Source organism: Leptodactylus fuscus, chromosome 3, assembly GCF_031893055.1.
Source record: "Leptodactylus fuscus isolate aLepFus1 chromosome 3, aLepFus1.hap2, whole genome shotgun sequence".
NCBI lineage: Eukaryota > Metazoa > Chordata > Amphibia > Anura > Leptodactylidae > Leptodactylus > Leptodactylus fuscus.
This window is the reverse complement of record NC_134267.1, coordinates 38,082,258-38,109,899: the sequence shown is the minus strand read 5'-3', so window position 1 is coordinate 38,109,899 and position 27,642 is coordinate 38,082,258. Positions and strand designations below refer to the sequence as shown.

Genomic DNA, 27,642 nt, shown 5'->3' with positions numbered 1-27,642 from the left:
GTCAAAATCAAAAGTGCCAAGCCCCCATTTCTTTCACAGTTTCGCCTCTGATTTAAATAAAAGGTGATCTAAGCAATAGACATTCCCCAAAATGGTATATCTACGGTAAATCTGTCCCCGCCAGATTGTCCGTGCAAAAAAAAACCTGTTATCCAGGCGGAGAGGCCGCATATGGACACCGGCGGTTTGCTTTACAACCCAATGAATGGGTTGTAAAGCAGACCGCTGGCAAGCCGCTGCCTGTCCAGTTTCTCCGGGGTTTAGGACGGAAATCCCAGGGCGGACAGCGGCGGTAGTGTGAAAGTTGGTTCGGGACTAGAGATGAGCGAATAGTATTCGAAATTATAGTTTTGAATACCTCGCTCCATAGGAATGAATGGAAGCGGCCAAACACCAAGCAGTTAAAGAGGACCTTTCACCATTTTGCCCACAGGCAGTTCTATATACTGCCAGAAAGCTGACAGTGCGCTGAGTTCAGCGCACTGTCGGCTTTCCCGATCTGTGCCCGGTGTGAAGAGCTTACGGTCCCGGTACCGTAGCTCTTCTATGGTCAGAAGGGCGTTTCTAACAGTTAGTCAGAGACGTCCTTCACAGCACAGCCAATCGTGCTGTGCTGTGAGAGCCAGGAAGAACTCCCCCCTCCCTCTCTGATAATACTCGTCTATGGACGAGCACTGAGAGCAGAGGGAGGGGGCGTTCTTCCCGGCTCTCACAGCACAGCGCGATTGGCTGTGCTGTGAAGAAGGACGTCTCTGGCTAACTGTTAGAAACGCCCTTCTGACCATAGAAGAGCTACGGTACCGGGACCGTAAGCTCTTCACACCGGGCCCAGATTGGGAAAGCCGACAGTGCGCTGAACTCGGCGCACTGTCAGCTTTCTGGCAGTATATAGAACTGCCTGTGGGCAAAATGGTGAAAGGTCCTCTTTAAGCGCCGACCGCTTCCATTCATTCCTATGGAGCGAGGTATTCAAAACTATAGTTTCAAATACTATTCGCTCATCTCTATTCGGGACTGGAAAGCTAATTAAAAAAAAAAAAAACGCATTAAAGAGTATGCCAAGGGGTAAGTATGCATTAAAAAGAGATACCCTGCAGAAGAGGGGTAGTCTTATACGTTGAGTATATCCCAAACGCTATATTTTAACTGGAAAAGTTGGTAGTCGTCTTATACGCCGGAAAATACGGTATATCAACTCTGTACTAATGCACTATATTTTATTAGAATCCTAGTCCATCTTTTATGGTGTGTCACAGCATAGACAGGGATTTATTCCATCTTGGCTCTCTACTGACCAGTGGTTACTGTGCATGTAATTCCCTTTCGTGTATGTCCCTATATTACTAATGATGTTGATATACTAAATAAAACTATTTTTTGGTAAATTTCTACTATAGTCTAGTTTCTACTCTGTGTCGTACTTAACTTTTGTTTGTTTGCTGCATTTTGGTATGTACAGCGTCTGTTCTATATTATATATTTCCTCTGATGTAACAATCAGTTATTACTAAGCTAGTGATGTGATCGATATGCTCCGTTCCATCTTCATGAAATGTGGACGCATACTGCATGAAATAGTTTGTCAGGTAGTTTTCTCCGATTCATTGTTCTCCCCTTTATATTTACCTAGGCATACATTAAAATCTACCAAGGAAAGGACCTTCCCCACCCCAAATCTATGCTGCAGGTATGAATCTGAAAATTCTCTTTATTTACCGAAAAGAGAGACTGGCACTTCAATATAGAATATTTTTTTCCCTATAGGCAACAGCAGAAGCCAATAACCTTGCGGCTGTTGCTGCAGCTAAAGATTCGTACAGGAAATGCATGGAGCAGGTAAGAGACAATGTGGCATATAACTGTTACAGGGGTTGTCCGAGACTCTGTACCCTGGTTCCCCGAAAATAAGACCTACCTCGATACTGAACCCTAGCATGATTTTTCTAGATTTTTGGAATATGCTTGAAATATAAGCCCTACTCTAAAGTAATCCCTAGTTATAGTTCATTAAAAATAGTGGCCAGACAGTTATACATTTAAATAAGTAAATAGAATACAGCAGAACTGATACAGTAGAACCTTAATCAAGGAAAGAGGACACCCCCAAACGAATTGCACCCCCCAAAAGAGTCAGGCATTGACCTTAAGTGAGCCATGTGTATAAGATGGCACTAGTGAGTAAGTTCTCCACAGCAATAAGGGTTGACTACCGGAGTGCTGGCTGTCACACACAGAGTCCTGCTGAGCCCAAGCATTGTGGCCGCTTCTGATCACCAGGGGGAGCCATCTGCTACACTTGGCTGCAGTGGAACGCTCCGCAACGGGAAGAGACCTGTCAGTGACAGGAATGATGCAAATCTGTGTGTGAGAGCCCATCCACCATTGCCGCTTACCAACTGTAATTGTTTTAGGTCTAAGGGGGGGTCTGGTGAGTGAATTCTTGTTTATTGAAAAAATAGACATCCCCTATAAGTAAGCCCTAACCCATCCTTCAGTGCCAAAACTCGTATATAAGACCCTATTTATTTTTGAAGAAACATGGTATTAGTTGACTTTCCTTGGAATAGTTCATCGATATAAAAATCCTTGGGGTTCTGAAACTTGGCACGTGCCACAATATTGCAGCTCTGATCCCATTCATGAACAGCAAGGTTACTGTGATTATTTATGGCTCCTCACATAGTGCTGGAATGGGCTGACATCTGGGGGTGTCCGACTCCTGTAACCAGCGCATGCTGTAGTCTGACCACTTGCGTTCATGGGACGGTCAGCAATATGACGCTTGTCCAGCTCTCTTGTTGTGTGACTGGTCTTCAGGAAGAAGTTGCCCAGCCAAACCACCCCCTTATATCGCAGGGGCCTACTGGAGCTCTTTGCGGGTGTCTGAATGGGGAGACTTACACACTGGAGACTCCCAGATCTTCACTCTTGAGTGTTTAGTGTTTTGTTTTTTGTTTTGTTTTTTTAAATTAACTCTGAATGGGCAGAAACAGTACAAGCAACCTCCCTGGTCCTTTGTAGAGACACACACCGCTCTTCTACTGACTTGGGAGATGCAACGCCTACCTCCCTGTTATGGCTAGCAGGATCTAGCGAGTGTTCTGGGAACCAGCTACCAAATCATGGGTTCCCAAGTTGTTTCTGGTCCTCAAGTTGACCAAGCTGTGCAGGCCATCTACTGAGCAACAAAACACTCATCTCCTAACTGCTGCATGGGATCGGGACATTAAATAGCATACCCCTTCCAACCATTTGGAATCATTTTTTTTTTTTTTTTTTAAATTTATTTTTTTAAATGTAGATTGTGAGCCCCACACAGAGCTCACAATGTACATTTTTCCCTATCAGTATGTCTTTGGAATATGGGATGGAAATCCATGGAAACACGGGGAGAACATACAAACTCCTTGCAGATGATTTTTTTTTTTTTGCCCTTGGTGGGATTTGAACACCAGAACTTCAGCGCTGCAAGGCTGCAGTGCTAACCACTGAGCCACCGTGTGGCCCCCAACCATTTGGTATCTTGGGTGACACCTGGTGTGGCACTGCAGGGGTGCAACACACAACTTCTACCTCAGTGCAGCTTTCAGGTACAAGTATGTTCCACCTTTTAAAGGGCCAAGCATAAGCCTAGATAAAATGGCTTTCATGTTGTAAAATTGGTTACTTACAAGTGCACGCTTTACCTTTTGTAAGCCTGGCATGTAGTCATCCATGGCATTCATCTACTGCACATATGACATTGCCACCTTAATTTTGTTGTATCCCCTCACCCTGTAATGCCGATGTTATTGAGCAGTGGAGATGAAGTGTGTGATGTCTGTCTTTTTCCTTGCTCCCTGTTTCTGGAGGAATTGCATTTGTTACCTGCAGAATCAGCAGAGCAGACGGTGTAACTAACACATGATCGTCTATACCTTGTAAAGGAGTATGAAGATGGTGTCTGTGAGAGGGTGAGGAATGACATAATATGATCTGTAGTTCCTCATGTTGGTAATCCTCATCCACCGCAAGCCTTAGAAGCAGCGAAACAAAGGTGCAGTGCAGAGCTGGGCAATATGATGAATAATGACTAAAGATGAGCAAAGACTATTCGAAACAGCCGTTTCGAATAGCACGCTCCCATAGAAATGAATGAAAGTGGCCGGCACGCTGATTTTGCTTAACCCCCGCGCGCCGGCTACGTCCATTCATTTCTATGGGAGCGTGCTATTCGAAACAGCTGTTTCAAATAGTGTTCGTTCATCTCTACTAATAACTATGTGTGTGACTGTTCACTAGATGATGATGATACCACCATAGGTCAGAGTTTTCTACCGTCTGTTGGCTCAGAAAATCCCATGGATGAACTACTTTTCTAATCCTGAACAATTTATCACAGAATCTAGGCTTTTTGCACTGTCAGAATGTGTTAATGTTCTGCTCTCTTACAGATATGTGGAGGAGACAAGCCATATATTGCCCCAGCGGATCTGGAAAGGAAGCACTTGGATGCGAAGGAGGCCTGTATCAAGCAGTTCCGCTCAGTGAAGAAGATGGGTGGGGAGGAGTTCTGTCACAGATACCAGGAACAGCTGGAGGCAGAGATAGAAGAGTCCTATGCAAACTTTGTGAAACACAATGATGGCAAAAATATCTTCTATGCTGCTCGCACCCCTGCCACCTTGTTTGCCGTCATGTTTGCAATGTACATTATCTCAGGGCTGACTGGTTTCATTGGCCTGAACTCTATAGCAAACATTTGTAATCTGATCATGGGATTAGCACTACTGTCCTTCTGCACCTGGGCCTATGTGAAGTACTCGGGAGAGTTTCGGGATTTGGGAACCTTAATAGATCAAATTGCTGAAATAATTTGGGAACAGGTTGGTATCTCCAGTCCTATTTCTTTATGCAGTTATTCCATTGGTTCTGTTTCCAGGACTTTAGGTGGGTCATCTGCCTTTTGTCGTAAGAAATATGCTTAAGATTAGGGCGACTTTGGCTTTGGCTCTCGCCGCACAACTAAAGGCCAGTGTGTCACCTTGCAATTCCTTCATGCATGATGATGAATGGAGTCACATTGCTGCCCGTAGGATGCCGTGACTTCTTGTTGCAAAAAAAACGTGAACGTTACTAAACTCTTCTTTGCGATGGTCACGGCACTGAATCACTAACATGAGTTACAGAGTCTCAGGTAAAACTGCAAACTTTGGTTACGACTCTCTTCACAAGACCAAAGTTGCCATGTAGTTCTAGCCGCAATGTCCGTTTCGGTCTATACATGCACATAAGGTGGGGTTTGCCTGCCTGCTGCTATATCTTCTCCCACCACCAAAAGCATGGACTGTACATTGTCAGTACCTAATATATCTTTTGACAACCACACAGCTAGTATTGCACTTTATTCTGCCCCCTGGTGGTGACCTTTTATTGTTAACAATGGCTTGAGAGACAGAAAAGTAAAATTTAAGGTAACTTTGCACGTCGCCATCTAGTGTTTTAGATACAAATTGTAACATTGACTGGTCGTATTGGTTCTGATGTTCCGCTAACACCTTTTTAATCCTTTCATCCTGTCTTTTAGCATTGTACTGTGTATTTCAATATACTCTGGAGGATAGTAACTCTGTCCTCCAACTCCATTGAATTTACACACAACATTTTATAATGAATTTTAAGGGAATAATGGATCCGTACAGTCATACATTTTTATCTCTTTATAAAGAAACTGCTTAAATCCAGGCATGTTTCTGATCTCTACAGATAGACAATGCCAGTGCCAAAGGTGGCCTACTTAAAAACTGCATAAGACAAAGGTAACAATGCAAGCCTAGGTTTGTGAACACTTATAGGGAACCATTGCCTTAGGAATAACACTGGGTTACTGTACTCGTCCATAGCCCTGTACTGTCAAAGGTGGCTTTTTAGGGCTAGTTCACACAGGGAACGAGGGGCGGATTTTGATGTGGAATCCTCCTCAACATAGAGGTCTATGTAGACCGCTAGGGTTCTTTTTTCCACTATCGGTTTGTTCTCGTCAGCGGAAAAAAGAAGCGAGCTACCCTTTCTTCAGACGCCTGATTCAGCCGTGGCGTCCGCCTTGCGACAGCACCCTCTGGGTCTAATCCGGAGCAGAAAGCCGCGACGGGATACTGTGCACTGCATCGGCATCCCATCGCTACAGCCGCGACGTAATGTACGCACACGGAATCCCCGTGTGAACTAGCTCTTATGGTGATGATGCTAAGCTGTGAAGAACAGGAAAGCCAACCGTGCGCTGAATTTAGCACACTGTTGGCTTTCTAGCAGTATGTAAAACCGCATGTGCCTGAGGATGTGAAAGGTCCTCTTTTAAAGACGAGATTGGGACGGTGTGACTGCTGCTTCTCTGCTGTTAATACATCAGTACAGCAAACCCTATACGTATGAACAGCCACGGCCTTTGAGGGCCACCAGAACTGCCATAGTATCCAGTCTGTCTTCCATCATAGTCTGTAGCACCTTCATAAGACAAGAAGGCTAAACAGGGCTCAACACCAAACTATTCCTTCTCTTGTGCTACTGTGCTCATGATATTTGTAAAAACTTGGATGACTTGAATAGAATTTGATTTAGTACAGACATTCTTTCCACTATCAGCCAGGGAGAAGCTTACTTGTCAAGTTATATGAGGTTTTAGTTACATGAGAACAAGGTTATACATTATAAGGTTATAATGAATATATATACATTAAAATATATATTTATATTTTAAAGGGGTTTTCTGGACAAAATTAGGTGGTTGAGCTATCCTTAGGATGGTTCCTCAATATCCTATTAGTGAAGGCCTGATGCTTGGAATCTCTGCTGATCAGCTGATTTCCGCACCCATTATACGGAGAACAAAGCCAGGAGTGGACAGCTTTGGTCTGTATACACCAGTTGTGCGTTACTGCAGATCTGTTTGTGAACAGGAGTACAGTAACCCATCACAGTCGTCACACACAGAACAGGGCGATCTGTTTATGGCTCTGCTCTCCATACAGAGGATGCTAAGAACCGCTGATCGGCGCAGGTTGTGGATGTTGGACCCCCCCACTGATCGGATATTGCTGACCTATCCTAAGGAAAAGCTGTTTAGATACATTCAGATAGGTGTAATTGTGACTGTATTACAGCTGCAAACGCTCTCCTAGCCACGGGTCTCCTCACAGGATCCATAGTGCTGTGACTCTGGGGTCAGTAGACTCATATGTGGGGTACAGTTACATAGGTTCATATGCTTTAAGGCTGTCTGAATGTGGGCTAAAAGTGTCAGAATCACAAAGGGCGTCTATGATGAGATCTGTCCCATCCATGTGGCATCAAACCGCCATATCAGAACCCAACACAGCATCAGATGGAGCACAGAATAAACAAGAATACAAGTTGTAGTAATGTAATAAGAAGAAAAAGGAGGGAGAACATTCAATGGTTAACATAGTGTGTGTGTGTGTGTGTATATATATGTATACACACACACACCTGCTCAGTGTAAGCCAGGCTCGTAACATTTCACCTAACCCGTTCATCTTTCTTCATATCTAATTCTTGTATCTGTGACTTATATCTTTGTGTCTCTCTTTCTGTGCTGCATAGAGGAGCCCCCGAAAGGTGAGGTGTTCTCCTGTACGGTATATCTCCTCACATGAGCCACAATTCAGGACAGAAGAGTTTTACAGAGTCAGCCATATTGTGAAAACTGCTTCTCCAGAATAAACATAGGGGACTTGTACCCAAATTTATGTAGTCTCATCTTGTATGGTGCCTGGTGCGGCATTCCCTGCACAGGGTCTTGACCACCAAAAATCCCCCCGTAATCGTGAAATGGTTGCAATTTATCAATGAATCCTCTAAACACAGCAATGCACGACAATCTCGTATACAAGTGACGTTTAGCCTGCTGGTCTGGAGTTCTTGTGTTTAGGGAAAAAAATTAGGTGACGCAGCGCTTACCCAGAGCTGCAGCCCCTTCATTCTCTGGAGTGGTCGGGGTCTCGGGTCACACCATACTGATAATAGAATCACTTTGTAATAAGTGGGAACTTTAAGCATTGTATATCCTTCAGGTAAAATGGCAGGCCTTCAAAGTGAGTCTGTGAGCAGAAACCAGCATATGAGCCCAGGCCTGCAGGTAGCTTAGGGTTACCCGAAACTGGTTTCCCTTTTGTGGATCGCTTCCTCCATTACCAAGATATCTCCTGGTTTGTCAATATGAAGTTGATCTCTTTGAGCACTGAAGACATCATTGTTCCAAAGAGATAAGCAGCCATGCCATCCTTATTGACCAAAACTGCAAACTCTCAGCAACGGAGGCAGCGATTCCCAAGGGGAAAACCTCTTTTGATTCAGGTGACCCTCACCTACCTTTCTGCAGGACTGGGTTGATATCGTAGGTTTTGGGCACAGGCTCCCTTTAAGGTTTGTAGTTCATTCTGAAGGTGGCCTATACCCCTAATAGTACTGTAACTATGGCCACAGATACCGATAAGTCATAATTGGTCATGTGACCTAAAGGTCCTCAAGTAACGGCGCAAAAACATTTACGTGTCTTCTGTGACACATAACTAATGATAGAAAGGCTGCCTAATACCACTGGACTCTCCTCAGGGGACTTGACAACATTAAGGACCATCTTTTCCTGACTGAATTGTGCCTCATCTATAACTATTTCCCCTCCCCCTCCGTCTAACCTACTATTCCTAACTAACCGCTTCATGTTCCAGGTCTTTTCCAAACTCTATGAAGTGTGTAAACGTCGGCTGCCCCGCCGGGCTTTACCGTCTTCACAAAGGCACAGAAGATCATCGAACAATAACAAGAAGAAAAACTAAAGTGTACTCTCTCTTTTGCTTTTCTCAAGTATTTGGTTTCGATCAGGGGCGCAGTTAGCAGAAGCGATATTCTGGGCTTGTGATACCATTGTCTGGTTTCTACATGGCAGGTTTAGAAAACCAATGGTCCTCCAGTTACTGAAGTACATAAACTCCCAGCATGCACCACCAGCTGGAGAGCCACGGGCGGCCTACCTGTACCATATGGGAATCTTCACGTACATACATACATGTGTATATAGAAGCGCTTGAGTCATTTTAATTCATTTCAAGCTACTAAACTCCCATCAGTGTCACGTTGTAGGAGCACAATTCTTTTCACGCCTTTGTTTTTCTCCTTTTTAGTTGCAGTTTTCTTATTTGTATTTACTTTAGATCATTATTTTTTTACCATTATCTTACAATTTTCTTTTATTTTGCTTTTTTTTTTTCCACACGCCAGGTGTTGAAGCCAATGAGTGATACCTTCATGGAGGATAATATAAGACAGACTGTGACAAACTCAATCAAGGCAGGTCTTACCGAGCAAGTGGCTCAAGCTTCCCGGCTAAAGACAGACTGACAGTTCATCTCTTGACGGCATCTTCCCCTAACCTATGCTTGTTTTGTACAATGAGAACTGTGTAAAATGAATATAAAATAAACCAAAGTTTACAATTACCACTGAAGGTGTAGTAGAACCCGGCACGTCATATTACACCTGTCAATCTGTTTCCTAAGTGGATAAGCTAACCTAAACACGGTCTTGTGGGTGTGAAATGACGGCCTACTAGCATGGAGGGGCGCAACTTCCGCATCTTGATTTCAAGTGGCGATTCCGTTACCGGTTTTAAGGGGTCTTGGTTCTGGGACAATGGGCCACTACTTGCATGGTTGGGCACCGCCAATGTAGTAACAAGATTAAAGAGATATTCCGGTAATGACAAGCTATCCCAAGACTGCCACTCTATTGAAAGAGACTTGGGACCCCTGTTGGGTTCCCATTGGTCAGACCCCTACATATTACCGTAATACCACTTTCAATTCTTGTGCCACTTGGAAATTACATGGTTCGTAGAGTGAAATTCTATTTTAAGATAATGAATGTAGTGTTCATTTCCAATTTTAATATTTATATTCCGTTCTATTAAGAATGTCATCTATGATAGACAAATAACTTAAGTAATCTATTGGTTGATTCACTGCCTTTTACTTGTACATGTTCCCTTTAGTTCTATGTGTCCATAGAAATGGCTTGTTGTATGAAAGGATTTTTTTTAAGTGATGTCAAATATGCCTTTTTTTTTTTTTTGGTTAAATCCACAAATCTGCCATACCATAGTCTCATATCAGGCAAGGGAGGAGGGGCGCAGTGGATTTACTTTTTTTTTTTTCCTTTTTGGCCTTCATGTAAATACTGTCTGCTGTTCATTTTGGGGGTCACAGGGCGGGAGGGCACCAGTCCATCCATTAGCATAGGCTACAGCTTTAGAAAGTTGAGATCATCTGTACAGCATTAGTTATTTTCTATACAAGATCAGATAGGGCATGTATATGATATATAAATAATATAAATACCAATTTTGTATCAAGTTTTTTGTAGTCCATGCCAAATCCTGGTTCTGTGGTAGGCTAAGTGGAGTCCCTGCACAGGGACCATTTGTGGCTCTTGTAAGTGTGTGAATGCATCAACCAATCTGAAGTTTTGATATATTTGTGATAAATACCTGCCTTGAACACTGCTGTCTCCAACCAATGGGGCGAGAAGAAAATCGAGCATTTTGTTGTGAATCTTTGTCCTGTTTAAAATTGAAAGCTGTTTCCTGTAATTTATTTTCAGTATAATTAAATCTGTTGTATATATGGCACATAAAGCTGCGTCCGGCCTTTTCTTTATATGGCGGAATTTTCTCCTACTTACCAATGCTAGGTTCACACTAACGTTGGGATTTCTATTCTTCGGGTCCGCTTCAGGACCCGAAAACGGAAACCCATGGACTGTATAGACTCAACAGGAATGGGGGATGGAATCCCCAAATGGTCGCACAACAGTAGTGTGACTGTAGCCTAAGTGAGGACTCCAAACATAACAGTGGCAGCTCCACTAAGAACCACATCAAGATTCCCCCCAGGGCTGTGGAGTTGCTAGGCCAAACCACAAACTCTGCCTCCTCTATTTCTCCACAGCCCAACTCTTGACTCCTTCATAAATCTCTTGATAGCCAGTTAGTAAAAAAAAACAAAGTTCCTCCACTGCCCTAGCTTCCCCACAATTTGTCATGGTTGGCCATGTTCACTAGTATTACCTGTACTATAGGTGGGCACAGAATAGATAATTGTAATAGTAAAGCCAGCCCCACTAGCATGGGTATTCTAGCTCTACTCACATGAGTTGGAACCAGCCTAGAAACTTGTGTACAGCACTGAGGTAGCCACATTATGCCTCAGGTCCCTTGTGGTGGAAAAACTGAATTTTTTTTTTTTGTACTTAACCTAAAAATCCTTTTCTCGTAGTATTCACTTGGGGGTAAAGGATTTTACGCCGAGTACAAAAAAAAATCCTGTTTTCTTGCTTATTTCACTGGGGGACACAGTACCATGGGATGTCCTAAAGCTGTCCCAAAGAGTAGGAATTACACGTCCATGCGAACAACCCAGCGTACAGCCACCTGCAGAACCTCACGGCCCAACCTGCGTCAGCAGAGTTCACTGAACAGACCTGGGAAGACTTAGAGAAAGTATAAATGAAGCCCAGACAGCAGCCTGCAGACTTGGACTGCAGAAAACTTATGCAGAACATCCCAGGAGACACCAACAGTTCTCAGAGAGAGCCGACACATAGAAGGGCAGAGCCCAACCCTTAAGGCAATAGCTTTCCTAGGTCGCAGACCAGAGCCATAGGTAGAAGGAAAGCTAGGAAGCAGATCCTAGCGAGGGCCCTCAGAGACAACATCTAGGCAGGGAAGAGACCACTAACATGGATGCTCGAGATCCGGGCAAAAAAAATGGTAAGCTATGCCCTGAAGATGACAAAGGAGGAAACCACCTTAAGCAAAAGGATGGAGATGGACGAAGGATAACGTTGTCCCTGTGGAGAACCAGAAAGGGAGGCTGCTGGCAAGATAGCCAGCATGGAGATCCTGCAGATGGAGGTAATGGCCACCAGGAAAGTGACCATCCAGGACAGAAGGCAAAGGGGGGAATCCTGCAAATGCTGGAAGGTGGGGGGCCCCCCACGTACCTCGAGGAGAGAGAAGATTCCACTGTTCTACAAGTGAGGGGAGAAAGGAAGGGGTAGTTCGCAACTCCCCATAGGACAGTTTTCACCTGAGGCTGGAAAACCAGGGTCTTCAGAAGAGGAACTAAGTGGGCAGAGACTTGTAGTTCAAGAGAAGAATGACCAAGACCATGATCTAGGCCAGACTGGAGAAAAACAAAACAAAAACAGGAACCTGGGAAAAGAAAAGGAGAGCGAATGACAAACAGTACTCTCATAGCAGCGGGCCTAAGAATTCCACAAGCAAAGATAGAACCTGGCTGGCTGTGGTTTACAGGCCTAATGCATGGTCTGAACAACAGGTTCCGAAAACCTGTGGCATTTCACAACCTCGACTTCAAGAGCCACACCGTTGAGGCAAGGAAGAGTGGAAAAGTGATCGTTGAGACAGAAGGTCAACCTGCAGTGGAAGAGGCCAAGGAGCACCAGCCAGCAGGAACATAAAATCTGCGTACCAGGGCCAAGCTGGAGGCACCAGGATGGCTGAAACCTCCTTGGACTTGAATTCCGAAGAAGAAGAGGAGGGAAAAGGTACAGAAGGAAGGAAGGACCAAGGAAACACAAGAGCGGAAGCGATGGGTCCGGGGACCAAGTCACAAGGCAGGGAAGCCTGAGACTCAGGAGGGAGACAAAGAGGTCGAAATTCCCCATTGGGAGCACAGCTGGAGGATGACCTACTGATGAAGCGACCACTCATCCGGGAAGTTTTCCTCGACTAGGTCGTGAAAGGCACTGCCCACTGAAGAGTGGGAGAAATGCTGCATGGCACCAGGGACACCCCGGAAGGTTCAAATAAGCGACTGCGGTGGAGTTGCCAGTCTCGACTCTGACTGGACGCCCTAAAAGGACAGAGATCCAATGGGACAGGGTTAGGATGATGGCCCCCAGGTCCAGAGGTAGATCTGGAGGAGGACTCCACTTCGGACCACAGACCCTGAACAGTCAAGGCATCTAAGACTGTTCCCCAGCCAGAAGATGGGCGTCAGGGGGACAACCTACGAAAGGAGGAAAGAGAGAAATTCTCCTGAGTGTCCCGGAGAGGCGAGCCAAGAAGTTCCAGGTGAACCTGGGGAGACAGGAGAAAAAGGCAGATGAGCTGGCAACAGGCTAGTCCCAGCAGCCCAGAAACACCATTGCAAGGGCTTGGGAGGAACTGAGCCAAAGTGAGAGCCTCGAAGGACAAAAGAATTGTGCTCAGGACTCGCAAACATAAGTGAAGAGAGCACAAAGGGAACCTCCGAAGGCAGGAAACACCAGAATGGGGGGCCAGAATCTCAAACTCTGGGTGGAAAAAACTTAACCAGGAATGTATCGAGCATCATTCCCCGAAATTCCAGGCTCTGAGAAGGCACAAGGCAGAACCTTTACCTGCTGATGAGCCAGCAAAATCAGCAGAGGGGCCCAAGGTGATCCGCAAGCTGGTCATAATGTACATCCTGGAGGAGGCTTGAACCCAGAGAACATCCAGGTATATAGTCAAAAATCCTCCTCTACCATGGAGGAAGGCCACACAGGAGAGACCCCAATGGAGATATTTAGCCCAGGAAAAGCAGGTCTTGATGCCAGAATGCACAAATGAATGCTGCATAGAGGAGCCAGCTGCTACGAAGGCCGTCTTAGCCGCTGCAGCGGAAGAAGAGATCACCCTCAGAAAAATAAGTGCACTCGGCGAACTGACCTCATCAGCGCATCACAAGTGGTAGTATGTTGTGCCTCTCATTGGGCACCCTCAGAGAATTACAGACAGAGGTGGAGTTCTCTACCAAAGGCAGGATAGTAGCCTAGGAAGGCTGAACTATCGCAGGGTCCACCGACCACAAGACATGTTTTAGATGGTTCGAGTGAAGCCATTATTCAATCAAGATATGGTCCACGCCCCAAGATTGGGGGAAGCCAGAGGATAGTGGGCGACCGTGGTGGAAGGAGATGTCTTCTGGGGCGGAAGACTCCAGAAGGCTCAGCCAAGGCCTAAAAACAAGACATAAAGAACTGAGTCAGGTTGTGTTTGCCTCCTATGGACACTAGGTTTAAACTGACTACACACTGTGTCTATGAGAAGGGTATAGCCCAGAGGTGGAGCTGACAGCTTTTGATTCTCCTGGTGTCAGCCTCCTAGTGACCAGGTCTCTACCCATGGCGATTCTTTTTTTTGTCGCAGATTTTGAGCCAAAGCCAGGAGTGGATTGAGCAAGTATTAGAGCTTCATAGATATATTTCTCATTACTTTTGTAGCCATTCTTAGCTTTAGCTCAAAGAAACACTGTGTTTCTGAATGTAGGGCCTTAGCCTTAAGTAAGAAAAATGGGATTTTTGTACTCCCATAAAATCCTTTTCTCGCTGTATTCACTGAGGGACACAGCACCATGGGTATAGACCTGGCCAATAGTAGACAGACACTAGGGAAAAGAAAAGCTTTTGGCTCCACCTCCAGGCTATGCCCTGCCACAGCACTGTGCATGAATTCAGTTTGTACTGTAGCAGTAAGAGAGAGACACAAAAGAATATGGAACCAACAACCACCAACATGTCCTGAACCCAAACAGGAACCAACACAACTCGGGCTTTTAAAAAAACAGTGAAAAACAAGAGTGGGATTGGTGATCCACAATCTAGTCAGAGTGTCTGACCTGGAGCGACTTCAACAGGAGGTCATCCAAGTAAAGAACACGGGAACTCCTCTGGAGGATGGCCATGACAAATGCCATTAACTAGATAAACACTTAGAGGGCAGAAGCTAGCCCGAAGGGGAGAGCAACAACTGGAAAGGTCGCGGGTCCACCGCAAAACACAGACAACACTGACAGCACAGCGTGATGATGTAGACCAGGGGTGCTCACACTTTTTCAGCATGTGAGCTACTTCCTAAACTGACCAAGGCAAAAGATCTACTACCCACTTCTTGTGGGCAGGGCCGGACTTGTGGGCGGGGTCGGCGCAGAGCGTGAGAGCAGGAGACAGCGGCTTTCTGTCGCCGCCCAGGGATCCCTGGTGTCTGCTTTTTCAAAGCGCAGGCTGAGAGTTATCTCTGGACACTGGCAGGCTGGGGCTGCGGCAGCCCCCGGTGAAAAAGTAGCCCTCCGACTGGATTTCCTGCACAGTGAGTCTACAGGGGACAACCCAGGACAGCCCCAGAGCCAATGGGAGGGCTATGAGGGGCCAAGAAGCTCAAGGAGAAGGGCCACCGGAATTTCTGGCCGCTGATGCAGCAAGCAGAGGATGAGGACCAGGCGACCGACAAGGCGCTCAAGAAGAGTGTTGCACCTGCAGGGGAGTACTAGTGTGGCGTACACGCTGAAGACTCTCCTGCACCTGAAAGAAAAGAAGAAAAAAAAACCCTGCAAAACAGAGAGACCCGAGTCAGGTCGTGTCCGCCTCCAGTGTTGTGGCTGGGTATAGTTTCTGTCTCCTAGTGGCCGAGTCTATACCCATGGTGCTGTGTCCCCCAGTGAAATAAGTGAGAAATTAGTATAAAACAGAGTACTTTATTGGGAGGTTTCTTCACATTCCAAAGACGCGTTTCTTAATCTGCAGCTCAATTTTCATGAAAAATGACATTTATTCATATGGGATGAAAAGTACTTTGCTCTCCATTCTAGATGACAGTATCTCTGCTCTGTCCCCCATTGCTTCAGTGACGTTTCCCACCTCATCACAATGCCTGGAGCTGCCTCTAGGTGGCGCCTGACTTCAGGCATGTACAGTACAGTCAGTACGGCGCTTGTTACGGCCAATCCAGATGATGACCATTGTGGTAGAGGTCACTCAAGCTATAAGGGACAGAGCTGGGTGGTATCTAGGTGTTATATAGAGTGGAGCGTAAAACCCAGACAGGAGAAAAAACTCCTCAATTCCTTTTCATCTGATCTACATAAGAATAAAGTGAAGGCATTCTGCTCTATATAGTTATAGAACATCAACCTACTCATACTTTACAGCAACTTCTCAAAATTACCCCACGTGTTAATCCTTAGCACAGAATTTGGGATGGGTGGTGCTTTTACCACTCAGTACTGAAAGAGAATGCAGTCAAAAATCACACCATGAAAGGGGTTTGTATTTTTATTGAAAATTCACCAAATGTATTTACAGTGGTTTACAATGGGAAGCTTGGCTCATTGTACTGAAGCGTTAAATAAAAAGGTAAAAAGATCACAACGGTAAAATCTGCTCTACAAATGAAATCTGGCCAAAAATAAAGCATGTTGGTCAATCCTTCCATATAATCCCTCTATAAAGAAATTCGACTCTTCAGATCAGATCAGCAACTGTGGAAGACAAGAAAATAAAACAGCATTATTAGAAAGAAAAATGGATGTTCCCTTAGGACTCCTGCTCCAAACAGGTATGGGGTCCCAGAGGTGGGGCAAGTGTCAAATGCTCATTCATTCCATATATCAGACACAAATTACTACTGGTTAAAAGGGGTTGTGCCAAAATCTTACTGGCTAAAATAGCAAAGTGTAACCCTTGATTATCCATAAATTTAGAATGATGTGGCAATGCACATGAGACTGCCTCTGCATTTAAATGGGAGACACTGGTTCCTTATTGACAAGTTTGGTACGGGGACAAGAAGTGGGACCCCCAGTGGTAAGACATCTATCACTTTACTCCTTTACACAGACCAGTCTCTGCAGTAGGTAGACCTAGACATTTTACAATTTCCAGATATAGGTATACCAGGTCACCACTCTTACAAATTGGGCGTACTAGTAACGCTAGGTTCACACCAGCGCCTGAACTCCGTTTTCAGGTTTCCGTCTTCTGCATGCAGAAGACGGAAACCTGCCATGCCAAGTCCGGTCGTGAGCGTTTTATGCGCTCCGCGGCGAAACAGTTTTTTGTTTTTTAAACTGGACACAGAGTACTGCATGTCCGACTCTGTGTCCGGTTTAAAAAAAAAAAAAAAAAAAAAACGGTTTCGCCGCGGAGCACATAAAACACTCACCGGCGCTCACGGCCGGAGACTTTTCAAGCCCATTCAAATGAATGGGATTGAAACAAGCCGGCAGGTTTCTGTCTCCTGCCTCTGTTTTGTGCAGGAAATGGAAACCTGCAGAACGGAGTCCCGGGCGCAGATGTGAACGAGCCCTAACAAAAGCAGGTAGGCCGCAGGTAATTCACAGCACAGGCTGCATGGAATGTGACTTCTAGACTATGACTAGGGTGATACATACCATTCATGGGCATTTCATCAATCTGAGTAGAATAGTACTGCTCAATGTCTCGGAGGATACGGATATCATCATTCTTTACAAAATTAATTGCGACACCCTTCCTTCCATAACGTCCTGAACGACCAATTCTGTATAAAAAAAAAATAAAATGAAAAATAAATTAATTACATAAATAGGACAAAGCCACAACAGCACAGCAATGTAGTAATGACATGTCACATTACATACCTGTGGATATACAATTCTCTGTTGTTGGGGAGGTCGTAGTTAATGATAAGGGAGACCTGTGGAACATCCAAACCTCTAGCCCAGACATCGGTGGAAATCAGTACTCGGCTGGAAAGAGAAATACAACGGTTTATACCATGTGTAACAGCCATGACAGTACTCTGCTCAGGTACAAATATGTTGCCATCTTTTCGCCAGATCTCCTCTTTCCCTAACTGAGAAAGGCGACCTGAGCGAGGCATCCACCCCCCTCTGAGGGCAATGTGGTTATGGTATAGGAGTATCACAGTATTCTTGCTTTAAAAGCCCAACAGAATATTGACTTCTTCAATGTCACACTAAGTTTCCTCTGGAGTATCACAGAAGTGCCATTTTGTAGGATTCAATGATGTCCTGAAGGTCGGGGAAGTTGAGGTTTGTCAAGAGGATACATCTAGGCAGCTGGCCAAAGAATAAAGCATGTTCTGCACAATCCCAGTATACATACCTGGCTCCAGATCTGAACTCCTTCATGATGGACTCTCGCTCTTTCTGCGGCATGTCACCATGCATCGAAGACACTGTGAAGTTGGCCTCCCTCATTTTCTCTGTCAACCAATCCACCTAAATAAAGCAAATACAATGTGTGTGTATGAGGAAAACGCTGGCGGAGAGAAACACAGCGGAGGTGATGGTTATCCGGAGACTCCCACCCCCTCCCTTCCTCCAGAATATCAAATTACAATTTAGACATATTTTCTCATAAAAAGGAATGCATCAGAAGGGGTAAGAAAATGGGAGAAGTCTCCCTAACCAAAGACGCCAAGAATACATTACAATAAAATTGCATTAAGCTAGCAGACTAAGTTCACATGGAGTTTTTTGGTCCGGAAAAATCTGCTTAGTAAAATTTGTGTTGTTTGACACGTTTATAAGATGTATTTTGAGGCGTTTTTTTGGAACGTAGTCATGAACTATCTTTTAAAAAAACACCTCGCGGTTATTGAGACGATTTTTGTCAATTCTGCGTCAAAAAACGTGAGGCAGATTTGCCGCCTCTCATTGATTTTTTTCAGGCGGAATCCACCTGAAGAATGGACATGTCGCTTTTTTTTTTCCGCTAGCGGAAAAAAAATTACAAGTGGATTACATAGGCGTTTTTTGGAGGAGGATTTTGAGGCGGATTCCGTGTGAACTAACCTGAAGATCATCAGTTTTAGTAGAAGATGACACACAGGATACTATGACCTTTCATTAATAGCGTACCTTTCTTTTGGTGTTACAGAAGATCACAGCCTGGGTAATGGTGAGTGTGTCGTACAAGTCACATAACGTGTCAAACTTCCATTCTTCCCGCTCCACTGCCACAAAGAACTGTTTGATGCCTTCCAGTGTCAACTCATCACTGTAAGAAGAGATAACACAATGAAATTGGAGCTTACACATTAGCAATGGTGGCGGTTCATGAATCAAAACCAATGAGAAGAAAGATTGTGCCTAAAATATTACCGTTTCACCAGGATACGGATGGGATCGGTCATGAACTTATTGGTCATTTCCAGGATTTCATGTGGAAGTGTGGCACTGATCAGGCAGACCTGTGTGGCGGGTGGCAGATACCTATAGACATCATAGATCTGTTCTTTGAAACCTAAAATAAAGTTATACAGATAAATAAGTATTAATGGAATTGAGAATGCCGATCTTCAAATGTACATAGAAAATGGAGGTCTCCAGCCCAATCTGACTTTAGTTGTGGGGGTCGCAATGGTACTCTGAGCGCTACAGCTGCCTCAGCAGCTACATGTCATACCGCAAATATTATGCAGGTCGATCTCTCTCCGTCTTATGTCATATCAGGCAGATGTCGTCAAATAAGTGTATATTTTACATCCATGCATTACATAATGCTATTACGCAGACTAAGGGAGCCTTCACACGGAGTAAACGCGTGTGTATTTTTGCAAAATACACGTGTAAAAATAAGACTCCCATGTGACTTCAATGATATTTTTTTTACACGTGCAAAAATACGCCCGCTCACACTCTACAGCGCGATAGGCACTGCTGTGCAGAAGGACGTTCCTGACAGACTGTCAGGAACGCCCTTCTGACTGAAAAGAGTTACGGTACCGGGACCGATAGCTCTTTACCCCAGGCACAGATCGGGTAAGCCGACAGTGCGCTGAATTAAAAAAAAAAAAAGTTGTCGTTGAAAAATAAAACGTAACGGAGATCAGGTTTTAGGTTACAAAATCGAAGTGTTAAAAGAGAAAACAAACCTTTGTTAAGCATCTCATCAGCTTCGTCCAGTACAAGCATTTTAATGGCTCGCGTTCTTAAGCTTCTGCGACGAATCATATCTGTGTGCGAGACAATGGAGGGGACATTGCTAAATACATTCATGAAAACCCTTAAACTGTGAGAACATCTGAAGATTCATTAGAGATATAGTAGGGTAAAACAACAAGCTTACCAAAGACACGGCCTGGTGTGCCTGCGACCACGTGCTGCCCATAATCCAGTTTTCTGATATCTTCTCCTACATTGGTTCCTCCGATGCATGCATGACACTGCACATTCATGTAGTCACCCAAGGCAAGAAGAACCTACAAAAGCAGCCATATGTAATAAGATTAATAACAGATCACAGTATGGGGGATATACCAAAACTGGTGAGGAGGAAAAGAAGAGTTGAAAATACTGTAGATTTACCTTCTGAATCTGTCCAGCCAATTCCCTGGTGGGCGCTAAAATCAACGCCTGTGTTTCCCGAACCTGCAAAAAAATAGAAACAGATATGATGCGTTGTCAAGTCAGTTCTGTATTAGTAGATCTGTTCAGCAATGGAAGGACCCAGCCATAGCTATATAAAGATATTAGTAGGATGCAGACCCTTCATATTGGGTGAGGGGGCCCTACTAAGAACATCAACAATTTCCAGCACTTAGTGACCTAAAGTACTAGGGGGTTTTCTGGGTGAAAATTAAAGTGTAACCTATCTTCCACCCAGCAACACCCCCCATCCCCCGATCAGGGCCCTAGTTTTCTCCATCTCTGATGTCACAGCTAGACCCAGACAAAGGACCAAAGCCCAGGGAGAGGAGGGACGGAAAAGAAAAGAAGCGTTATACTTGTATTCGCAATGTTTTTTCCCCCCAAGAAAATGTCTTAAATTATGATTTTTTTTTTTCCTGGGGCAATACGGTGGCTCAGTGGTTAGCACTGCAACCTTGCAGCACTGGAGTCCTGGGTTCAAATCCTGCCAGGAACAACATCTAAGTAGTTTGTATGTTCTCACAATGTTTGCATGAATTTCCTCCCATACTCCAAAGACATACTGATAGGGAAAAATGTACATTGTGAGCCTTATATAGGGCCCACAATCTACATTTTTAAAAAAATAAAAAATTATGATTTTTCCCCAGTGAGAACTTGGATCTAGTTATAAATGAAAGATGACGGGATGTTTTACGACTAGAAGGTAACAAATTACCTGAATATCTAAGCACTGGAGGACAGACACACAAAATGTAGCCGTTTTGCCTGTACCAGACTGTGACCTGCAAGACAAAAGCAAGGACATCGAGTCACAACCAGCAAAAGCAAGGAATTACATACAAGGCAATACAACATTTACAAAACATTTCCATTTCCTATTATTTCTGGATTCTGGCGCAAAAATGCAGCAAAAAGTGCCACGAAAAAGCTGACGATTGCCTAAAAAGATACAGGGGTGGAATGGTATAAAACAAAAAACTATGTCAACTATTAGATCACCCAGGACTTCTCCAGTGGTTCCAGTCATGGATGATGTTGAGAAGCCAACTCTACACACACTGATAGAGAGCAGTAGATCTGCAGACCTGAAGGTGATTTCATGGATCAGTAATGTTATTTTACACCACTCGATCCCTATGGCTGGCTTAAGGGTCTAGAACGTGACAAAACAAATGTGACCAATTCTGTGCCGTCATATCATTACTTACTGTGCAATTACATCTCTTCCTTTAATGATCTGTTTAATGGCCCTCTGTTGGATAGCTGACGGCTTCTCAAACCCTAAAGACAAATACATATATCATTTAATTTAGGGGAAAAAAGCACCAGAAATACAGACCTCAATATACAAGTGACAGCATGACAAATACTGCTAAGATCGTGCAGGACTAGACCACTCAATTATTATATGTGGCTTCAGTAACTTGTCACTTTCAGAAATGTCCTCTAAAAGTGGCGACTGGAGAGGCCTACGCTTGTGTACACATCCCTAGACCTTACAGCAGCACTACTGACCATCCGGACACCTCCCCCCAATGTACACACCATGGACAGAATCATCCAGGCATCCCTCCACCGCTATCAATGACCAGGTATGATACAAGCATCCCTCTGCCACGCCGAATAACCAGGTGTCGCCCTATCTTGCCTCCCCCATAGAGTGTTTTGTGCCATGCCGTATTTGCATCTTTTGTACCAGGCTCCCTGCAGTATTAACTTATGCCTCATATACTGATGACCTATCCTGTCTTTCCAGGGCTGAACAACCCCTTTAAGGTCTATGAAAGTATTAGATTGATGGTGGATTAATATCCAAGGCTGCCACAGATCAGCTGATAAAGTCGCTCTGGTGAGCACAACTTCTACCACACAAGCCAGTGACTTCATGTACACTCTTCACACGGCCTGTTTGCAGCTGGGTCCCATTCAAGAAAATGGGCCTTAGCAGCAGTACCAAGTACAATGTACAGTGCTGTGCTTGCTAAGTAATGAAGTATCTGAATAAGTCTAGTCAAACAGCTGGTCAGGAAGGGTGCTGGGTTTTGGACAGTCAATGTGATATTGATAACCTAATAACATTCCCACACATATATCTTACTGGGATGGGTTTATCTGATACTGACAAGCACAGTAACACACTACAATACACACAACACAGCGGCAGTGATCAAGCACAAACCCCAAATATGTAGGACAAGCACTGCTAAAAGCTAACACAAGAATAGTAGACTTTTCCACTGGAGCCAATCAGATCATAGCTTGCATTTTTAAAGTGAGGTATAAGAAATGAAAGCTGTACTCTGATTGGCTGGACGGTTCCCCGGCTCTGCTTTACATGTGTAGCAGTAGTTACTCCCAGTACTGATGACACGTTCAGCCTCCAAACACCGCACGGCCTCACTCTCACCCAAACTACAGCCGGCAACTCAGCTGTGGGAGAACCACAAGTCGCAGCAAGTCGAGACCGAGCTCGTGAACGTCACCGCCCGCATGTACTCACCATACGCATAGATGCCTCGGAGCAAATCTTCCCGCAGTCCCATCGTGTCGAAGGTGGGAGTCACGTCCACCTCCTCGCTCGTCTCAAACTCCACTTTCGTCATGTCTTCTTCCCTCAGGAGCCGCTTACGGCTCGACCCGCTGGTCACCCCGCCAGCTACCGCGGCTGCTGCGCTCGCCATTGCCCCGACAGACTGGATAACGCGCCGAACCACACTACACAGGCCGCCAGCAGTGCCTCCCACAATCCACCGCGCACGTGTAGGCGGTTACAGTGTACGTCATGACGCAGAGCACGTAACGTAATTACGTCCGTACAAGAAATGTAGTCATCTCGCGATAGTTGTGTAAAAGCGCTAGAGGAAAGCTTGTATTTAGAACGCTGATGTATGTTCAGTGAGCGCGCTGCCATTTTGTCGAAGCCAAAGTTCCTGTCTGTGAAGACAATACGTGGAGCAGTGACTGGAAGCAAAGTATCAGATTACTATGAACTGCGGCCATGGAAGAAAGACCAGAAAAGGAAACCAAAGGATTTTCTTATCAGAGCCTAACCCCTTCACTCCGTATCCGATTTTTTCACCACTTTTGCCATGAGGGCTTATTTTTGTAGGACAAAATGTATTTTGTAATGGCTATTTTTAATATCCCATACAAAGGAAGATGGAAAACAAATTCAGAATCGCACATGTGCGCCATTTTCCTATGGATTTTATTTTTATAGTGTTCACTGTGGCATATTCCTTAAATTTTTGGGTCAGACGACCCCAGCGATACCACATTTATATATTTTTTGCTATGTATTAACAGCTTTATAAAAATCCAAAAATTTGAAAAACACAAAAAATTATTTTAGTCGCCGTATTCTGATCAGGCACAAATGTCTAACCGCAATAAGTGGAGCAGCAGCGTGTGTTTCTAACCACTGTCCATTGAAATTGGCGAACAAAACACCTCAGTTCTTGTTATTAGTGGGGGATCTACACGTCAAACCCTATGGATAGGGTTTCACTTGTTGTAACTGGGCAACCACTTATTTAAAAAAATAATAATAATAAATTTAAAAAAAGCAGATAAATTCAAACCCATTATTCACGTCTTGCTTTTTCAAACATGATCTGTCTGTGAAAATCACAGACTGCTTGCAGACCAGGAACATGCAGCTATTCAGCTGTTTTCCATAGACCACTGGACTGTAGAGTGAAAAAAAACAAAACAGACAGGCCATATTTTGGTCCATCTTGCAACTATAGAGCCCTGTGAAATTGTAATAATGTCCTTCCTCCAGTTGCTCTCACAGTATAAAGTCCTTCTCCTGGTGTGCCAACAGTATAATGTCCTCCTCTAGTTGTCCTTCACAATTTCATGTCTTTCATCTCCTATCCTGTAGTTTAATCACTATGGAACAGTATGTTGCAGGCAGGGGCTCCTACCATCATCGTACTCCATACACAGTAACCAGTGGCGTAACTACCGCCATAGCAGCAGAGGCAGCTGCCACAGGGCCCAGGACATTAGGGGCCTGGTGACAGCCGCTACCGCGGCTATCATTATACTCGGGAGTCTTTTCGGACCCCCGAGTATAATGATTGGCGGACCGGGAGAGGTAAGAAACATAAAAAACACTGTTACTTACCTCTCCACGATCCGTGCAGGCTTCAGCCTAGTCGTCCGACGTCATTGAAGATCGACTACTTCAGAGGCCGACAGCGTAGGAGACGGGAGATAGGTGAGTAACAGAGGGATTTTTTTATGTTTTTCTCCCCCTGGGTCTCCAATTATTATACTCTGAGATCTGAAAAGACCCCAGAGTATAATAATTGTTTATGGGTGTTCATTATGGGGCATAATGGTGTGTGTAGGGGCCACTGAGGGACATAATACTGTGTGCAGGAGCCACTATGGGGGATAATACTGTGCGGAGGGGCCACTGAGGGACATAATAGTGTGTGCAGGGGCCACTATGGGATATAATACTGTGTGCAGGGGCCACTATGGGGCATAATACTGTGTGCAGGGGTCACTATGGGGGATAATACTGTGTGCAGGGGCCACTATGGGGCAGAATACTGTGTGCAGGGGCCACTATGAGGATAATACTGTGTGCAGGGGCCACTATGGGGCATAATAGAGTGCGCAGGAATGCGTAGGAGAGGGTCGGTCAAGGTCTTCGGGGAGGGGGGGCTATGTCAAAAGTTCGCCACGGGGCCCCGCCATTCCTAGTTACGCCACTGACAGTGGCGAGGCAGAAACAGCTCTAGATACAAAAGCAATAGTGAAAAAATGTAGGATTTCACAGAAAGGATCCAAAATTTGTTAATAATGTATATTAGGGGGCGTTCACACTACTGTCTGTGTCCGACAGGTAGTGTCCGCTCCTAGTGTCCGTTCAAAATCTCGCACGGACATTAGGAGCGGACACTAGCTGTGTCCGTGACACTTGTCATTCACTTAAATTACAAAAATTATTACTGATACAAATACTGCCAGATATCCAAAGTTGTCTAAAAGTTTAGTTACACTTTAAATTGGCAGATGAAAAAACCCAGCACACACAAAGTTTTCATCTGCTGATTTCAGTTTAAAACAAAGGATACCAGATAGACCTTATTATGTCAATGGGGTCTGTAAGGCTCTGTATGTATTTGCTATTGTAGGAGTCCACCTGTCCGTTGTTCTAGTCCTCCGTGAGTGTGAATTTATCTTAAGGCCCTCACATGTACAAAGTCTCACATTTGAGATTCCTCAAACAGCCTTAGCCCCCTTGCAGGCGATCATATGTCTGGTCAGTGTGTTATCCGGGTTTTTTCCGGATAGCATACTGACCCATTCATTTCTATGGGCCCGTACACATGACCATGAATGATTCGGTCATGTATGAGGGCCGACAGTCTGGGACGCAAAATATGGAACAAGTTCTATTTCTTTCCTATTTTACGGCCCTGCTTCCACAGTTCCTTTTCATTCAATGAAAGGGGCAACGGAAGCACAGGCATCACACTGGTAACACCCATTCATTCACGGTCGTGTGCAACTGGCTTAAATCTCATACATTTTTATGTCAATACTCTAGTAATTATTACAAATTATGAGCTTGTGGGACAGAACAAATGGGAGCAGAGATGACTAAATACAGTGTTCAGACTTAACATTATTGATGTCCAAGTGACACCTTTAACATTGCACAAGGACTGCTACCCTTTCTTATAATGGAAACACCATCGACCCACTGCTGTGGGGCCAACATGTCTTCTCTGCGACCACCATGCTGTTAAAGCACTGTGATTCTGCCTTACGTAAAATCAACTACAAGAAGATTGTTATGACTAAGTATATACCTACCATGAAAAAAACATCTTCAGATGGAGGAAACTCAAAATTGTACTATGTCCTACCATTATCCTCAACTTTTACATCTTATCACCTCCATCTTTTGACATTGTCCTATCTGCCTCCTCAAACATCCCCGCTTCCTAATTACCTATTGTTCCCTGCACACATCCCCCAACTCCCACTGATCACTAGGTTCATTCACTTCATCTCCATTGTACTCAGACCCCCACCTAAGTACACTGTGTCAAACCAAAATTTCAAATACCTTGTAGCCATGGTCTGTTGCAGTCCCTACTTTATCAAACCTAAGATAATGGCGAAAAGATAATAAAAAAAATCTGGTCCCTCATCATGTCAGACATACTTCAAATAGGGAATTATTTATAGGAGGATGAGGGTCTTTGGAGTCCAAGGGGCATGTTTTAGGGCCTTTTTCAACTCTTTGGTAATGTCAGCCATCTTCTTCGGAGTGGCCTGCTGAGGGAGTAGCATACCAACAGGGACAGAAATAGACTTGACAGGCTGATCAGAAGGGCCAGCTCTGTCCTGGGGAGCCCCCTGGACCCAGTACAGGTGGTGGGTGACAGAAGGATACTGTCCGTGGTGAGCTCCATGCTGGAGAACAACTCCCATCCCATGTATGAGACCATGAAGCACTGGGCAGCACTGTCAGTGACCGACTGCTTCACCCCAAGTGTGAGAAGGAGCTATCGGAAGTCTTTCCTCCCCACCACGGTTAGACTGTACAATCAACATCGAGCCAAGTGGAGATCACTCCATACAGAGAACTGAAAGATCCTGAAGTTGTGATATGCCTCCTACTATCTTCCTTTATCTTGTTATATGAGCTTTTTGTATGTTGTATTATTATTCTATTATCTATGCTGCTGTAACACACTGAATTTCCCCATCCTATTAAAGGATTATCTTATCTCTTGTTTGCTAGCAATAAGAGCAATAACAAGCAAGTTAGCAGAGAGTTTGCTGTAGAATCATTGGTGACAATGTAATGTACATTAACAGTGTAGGAGATGGGATTTAGGCAAACCCCACAGAAAAAAACTCACATCACAAAGTGTCTTTCACTGCGGGATTTGAACCTGCAGCATGTTAAAAATCACTGTTTGACCACCAATGCGAGGATTGAAAACTTGTCTAACTTCCTGTAAATCATGGCTGATAGCTGTACATTCATTTACATTGAAAGCAGGAAAGCAAGATTAGGGAAATCTCCAGTCCTGGCCTCTTAACCTCTGAAACACATTGCACATTGTGTTAATATTGCAGTGGGGGTTTTTGTTGTTGGCATGACCTCTGGTGATGAGATCATTACTGTTTTTCTTGTCTTTCGGTACTATGATGTGACACTGGGTGGGACTGTTCTGTTTAATACCTGTTTGGTCATGTTATAAATATTCCCTATCAAATGGCTACGTATTCTATACTCATACATTATAGTATCAAAATACAAATCCCTTTCAAAGGATAACTTTACACTTGGTGGGGTTTGAGGTGGAGCATTCACCCTGCTGTTTCATCTTTTCTATATGGGAGCATT

At 44.5% G+C, this 27,642-nt stretch overlaps 2 protein-coding genes across 3 annotated transcripts in view; one reads left to right on the top strand and one right to left on the bottom strand.

The window, feature by feature from the left end:
* The window catches only part of ATL2 (atlastin GTPase 2), a 55,539-nt gene extending 44,852 nt beyond the window's left edge, over nucleotides 1–10,687 (top strand). For both annotated transcript variants that reach the window (XM_075267424.1, XM_075267423.1), the window contains exons 10-13: nucleotides 1,631–1,687; nucleotides 1,765–1,836; nucleotides 4,434–4,865; nucleotides 9,277–10,687. In XM_075267424.1, coding sequence (XP_075123525.1) covers nucleotides 1,631–1,687; nucleotides 1,765–1,836; nucleotides 4,434–4,865; nucleotides 9,277–9,396 — 681 coding nt within the window. In that variant the 3' untranslated portion in view covers nucleotides 9,397–10,687. The remainder of the gene's footprint in view (nucleotides 1–1,630; nucleotides 1,688–1,764; nucleotides 1,837–4,433; nucleotides 4,866–9,276) is intronic.
* Nucleotides 10,688–16,136: 5,449 nt separating this feature from the next.
* EIF4A3 (eukaryotic translation initiation factor 4A3) lies at nucleotides 16,137–23,007 on the bottom strand. Its single transcript, XM_075267429.1, has 12 exons — nucleotides 22,756–23,007; nucleotides 21,464–21,536; nucleotides 20,971–21,037; nucleotides 20,190–20,252; nucleotides 19,951–20,083; nucleotides 19,757–19,837; nucleotides 18,984–19,125; nucleotides 18,741–18,879; nucleotides 17,983–18,098; nucleotides 17,496–17,603; nucleotides 17,268–17,395; nucleotides 16,137–16,355 (listed from the first exon to the last, which is right to left on the bottom strand). Exons 1-12 carry the CDS (start codon nucleotides 22,934–22,936, stop codon nucleotides 16,339–16,341), a joined length of 1,248 nt encoding a protein of 415 aa, XP_075123530.1. The 5' UTR covers nucleotides 22,937–23,007; the 3' UTR covers nucleotides 16,137–16,338.
* Nucleotides 23,008–27,642: the final 4,635 nt, after the last annotated feature.

What these genes read in the sequence shown, in the direction of transcription:
- EIF4A3 (XM_075267429.1), bottom strand. Translation starts at nt 22,936, where the DNA reads ATGGCGAGCGCAGCAGCCGCGGTAGCTGGCGGGGTGACCAGCGGGTCG. An exon ending in CACACCAGGCCGTGTCTTTG is followed by an intron (nt 19,838 to 19,950) that starts GTAAGCTTGTTG and finishes TCTCGCACACAG; the next exon opens with ATATGATTCGTCGCAGAAGC. An exon ending in AGAGAATTGTATATCCACAG is followed by an intron (nt 17,396 to 17,495) that starts GTATGTAATGTG and finishes TTTTTTATACAG; the next exon opens with AATTGGTCGTTCAGGACGTT.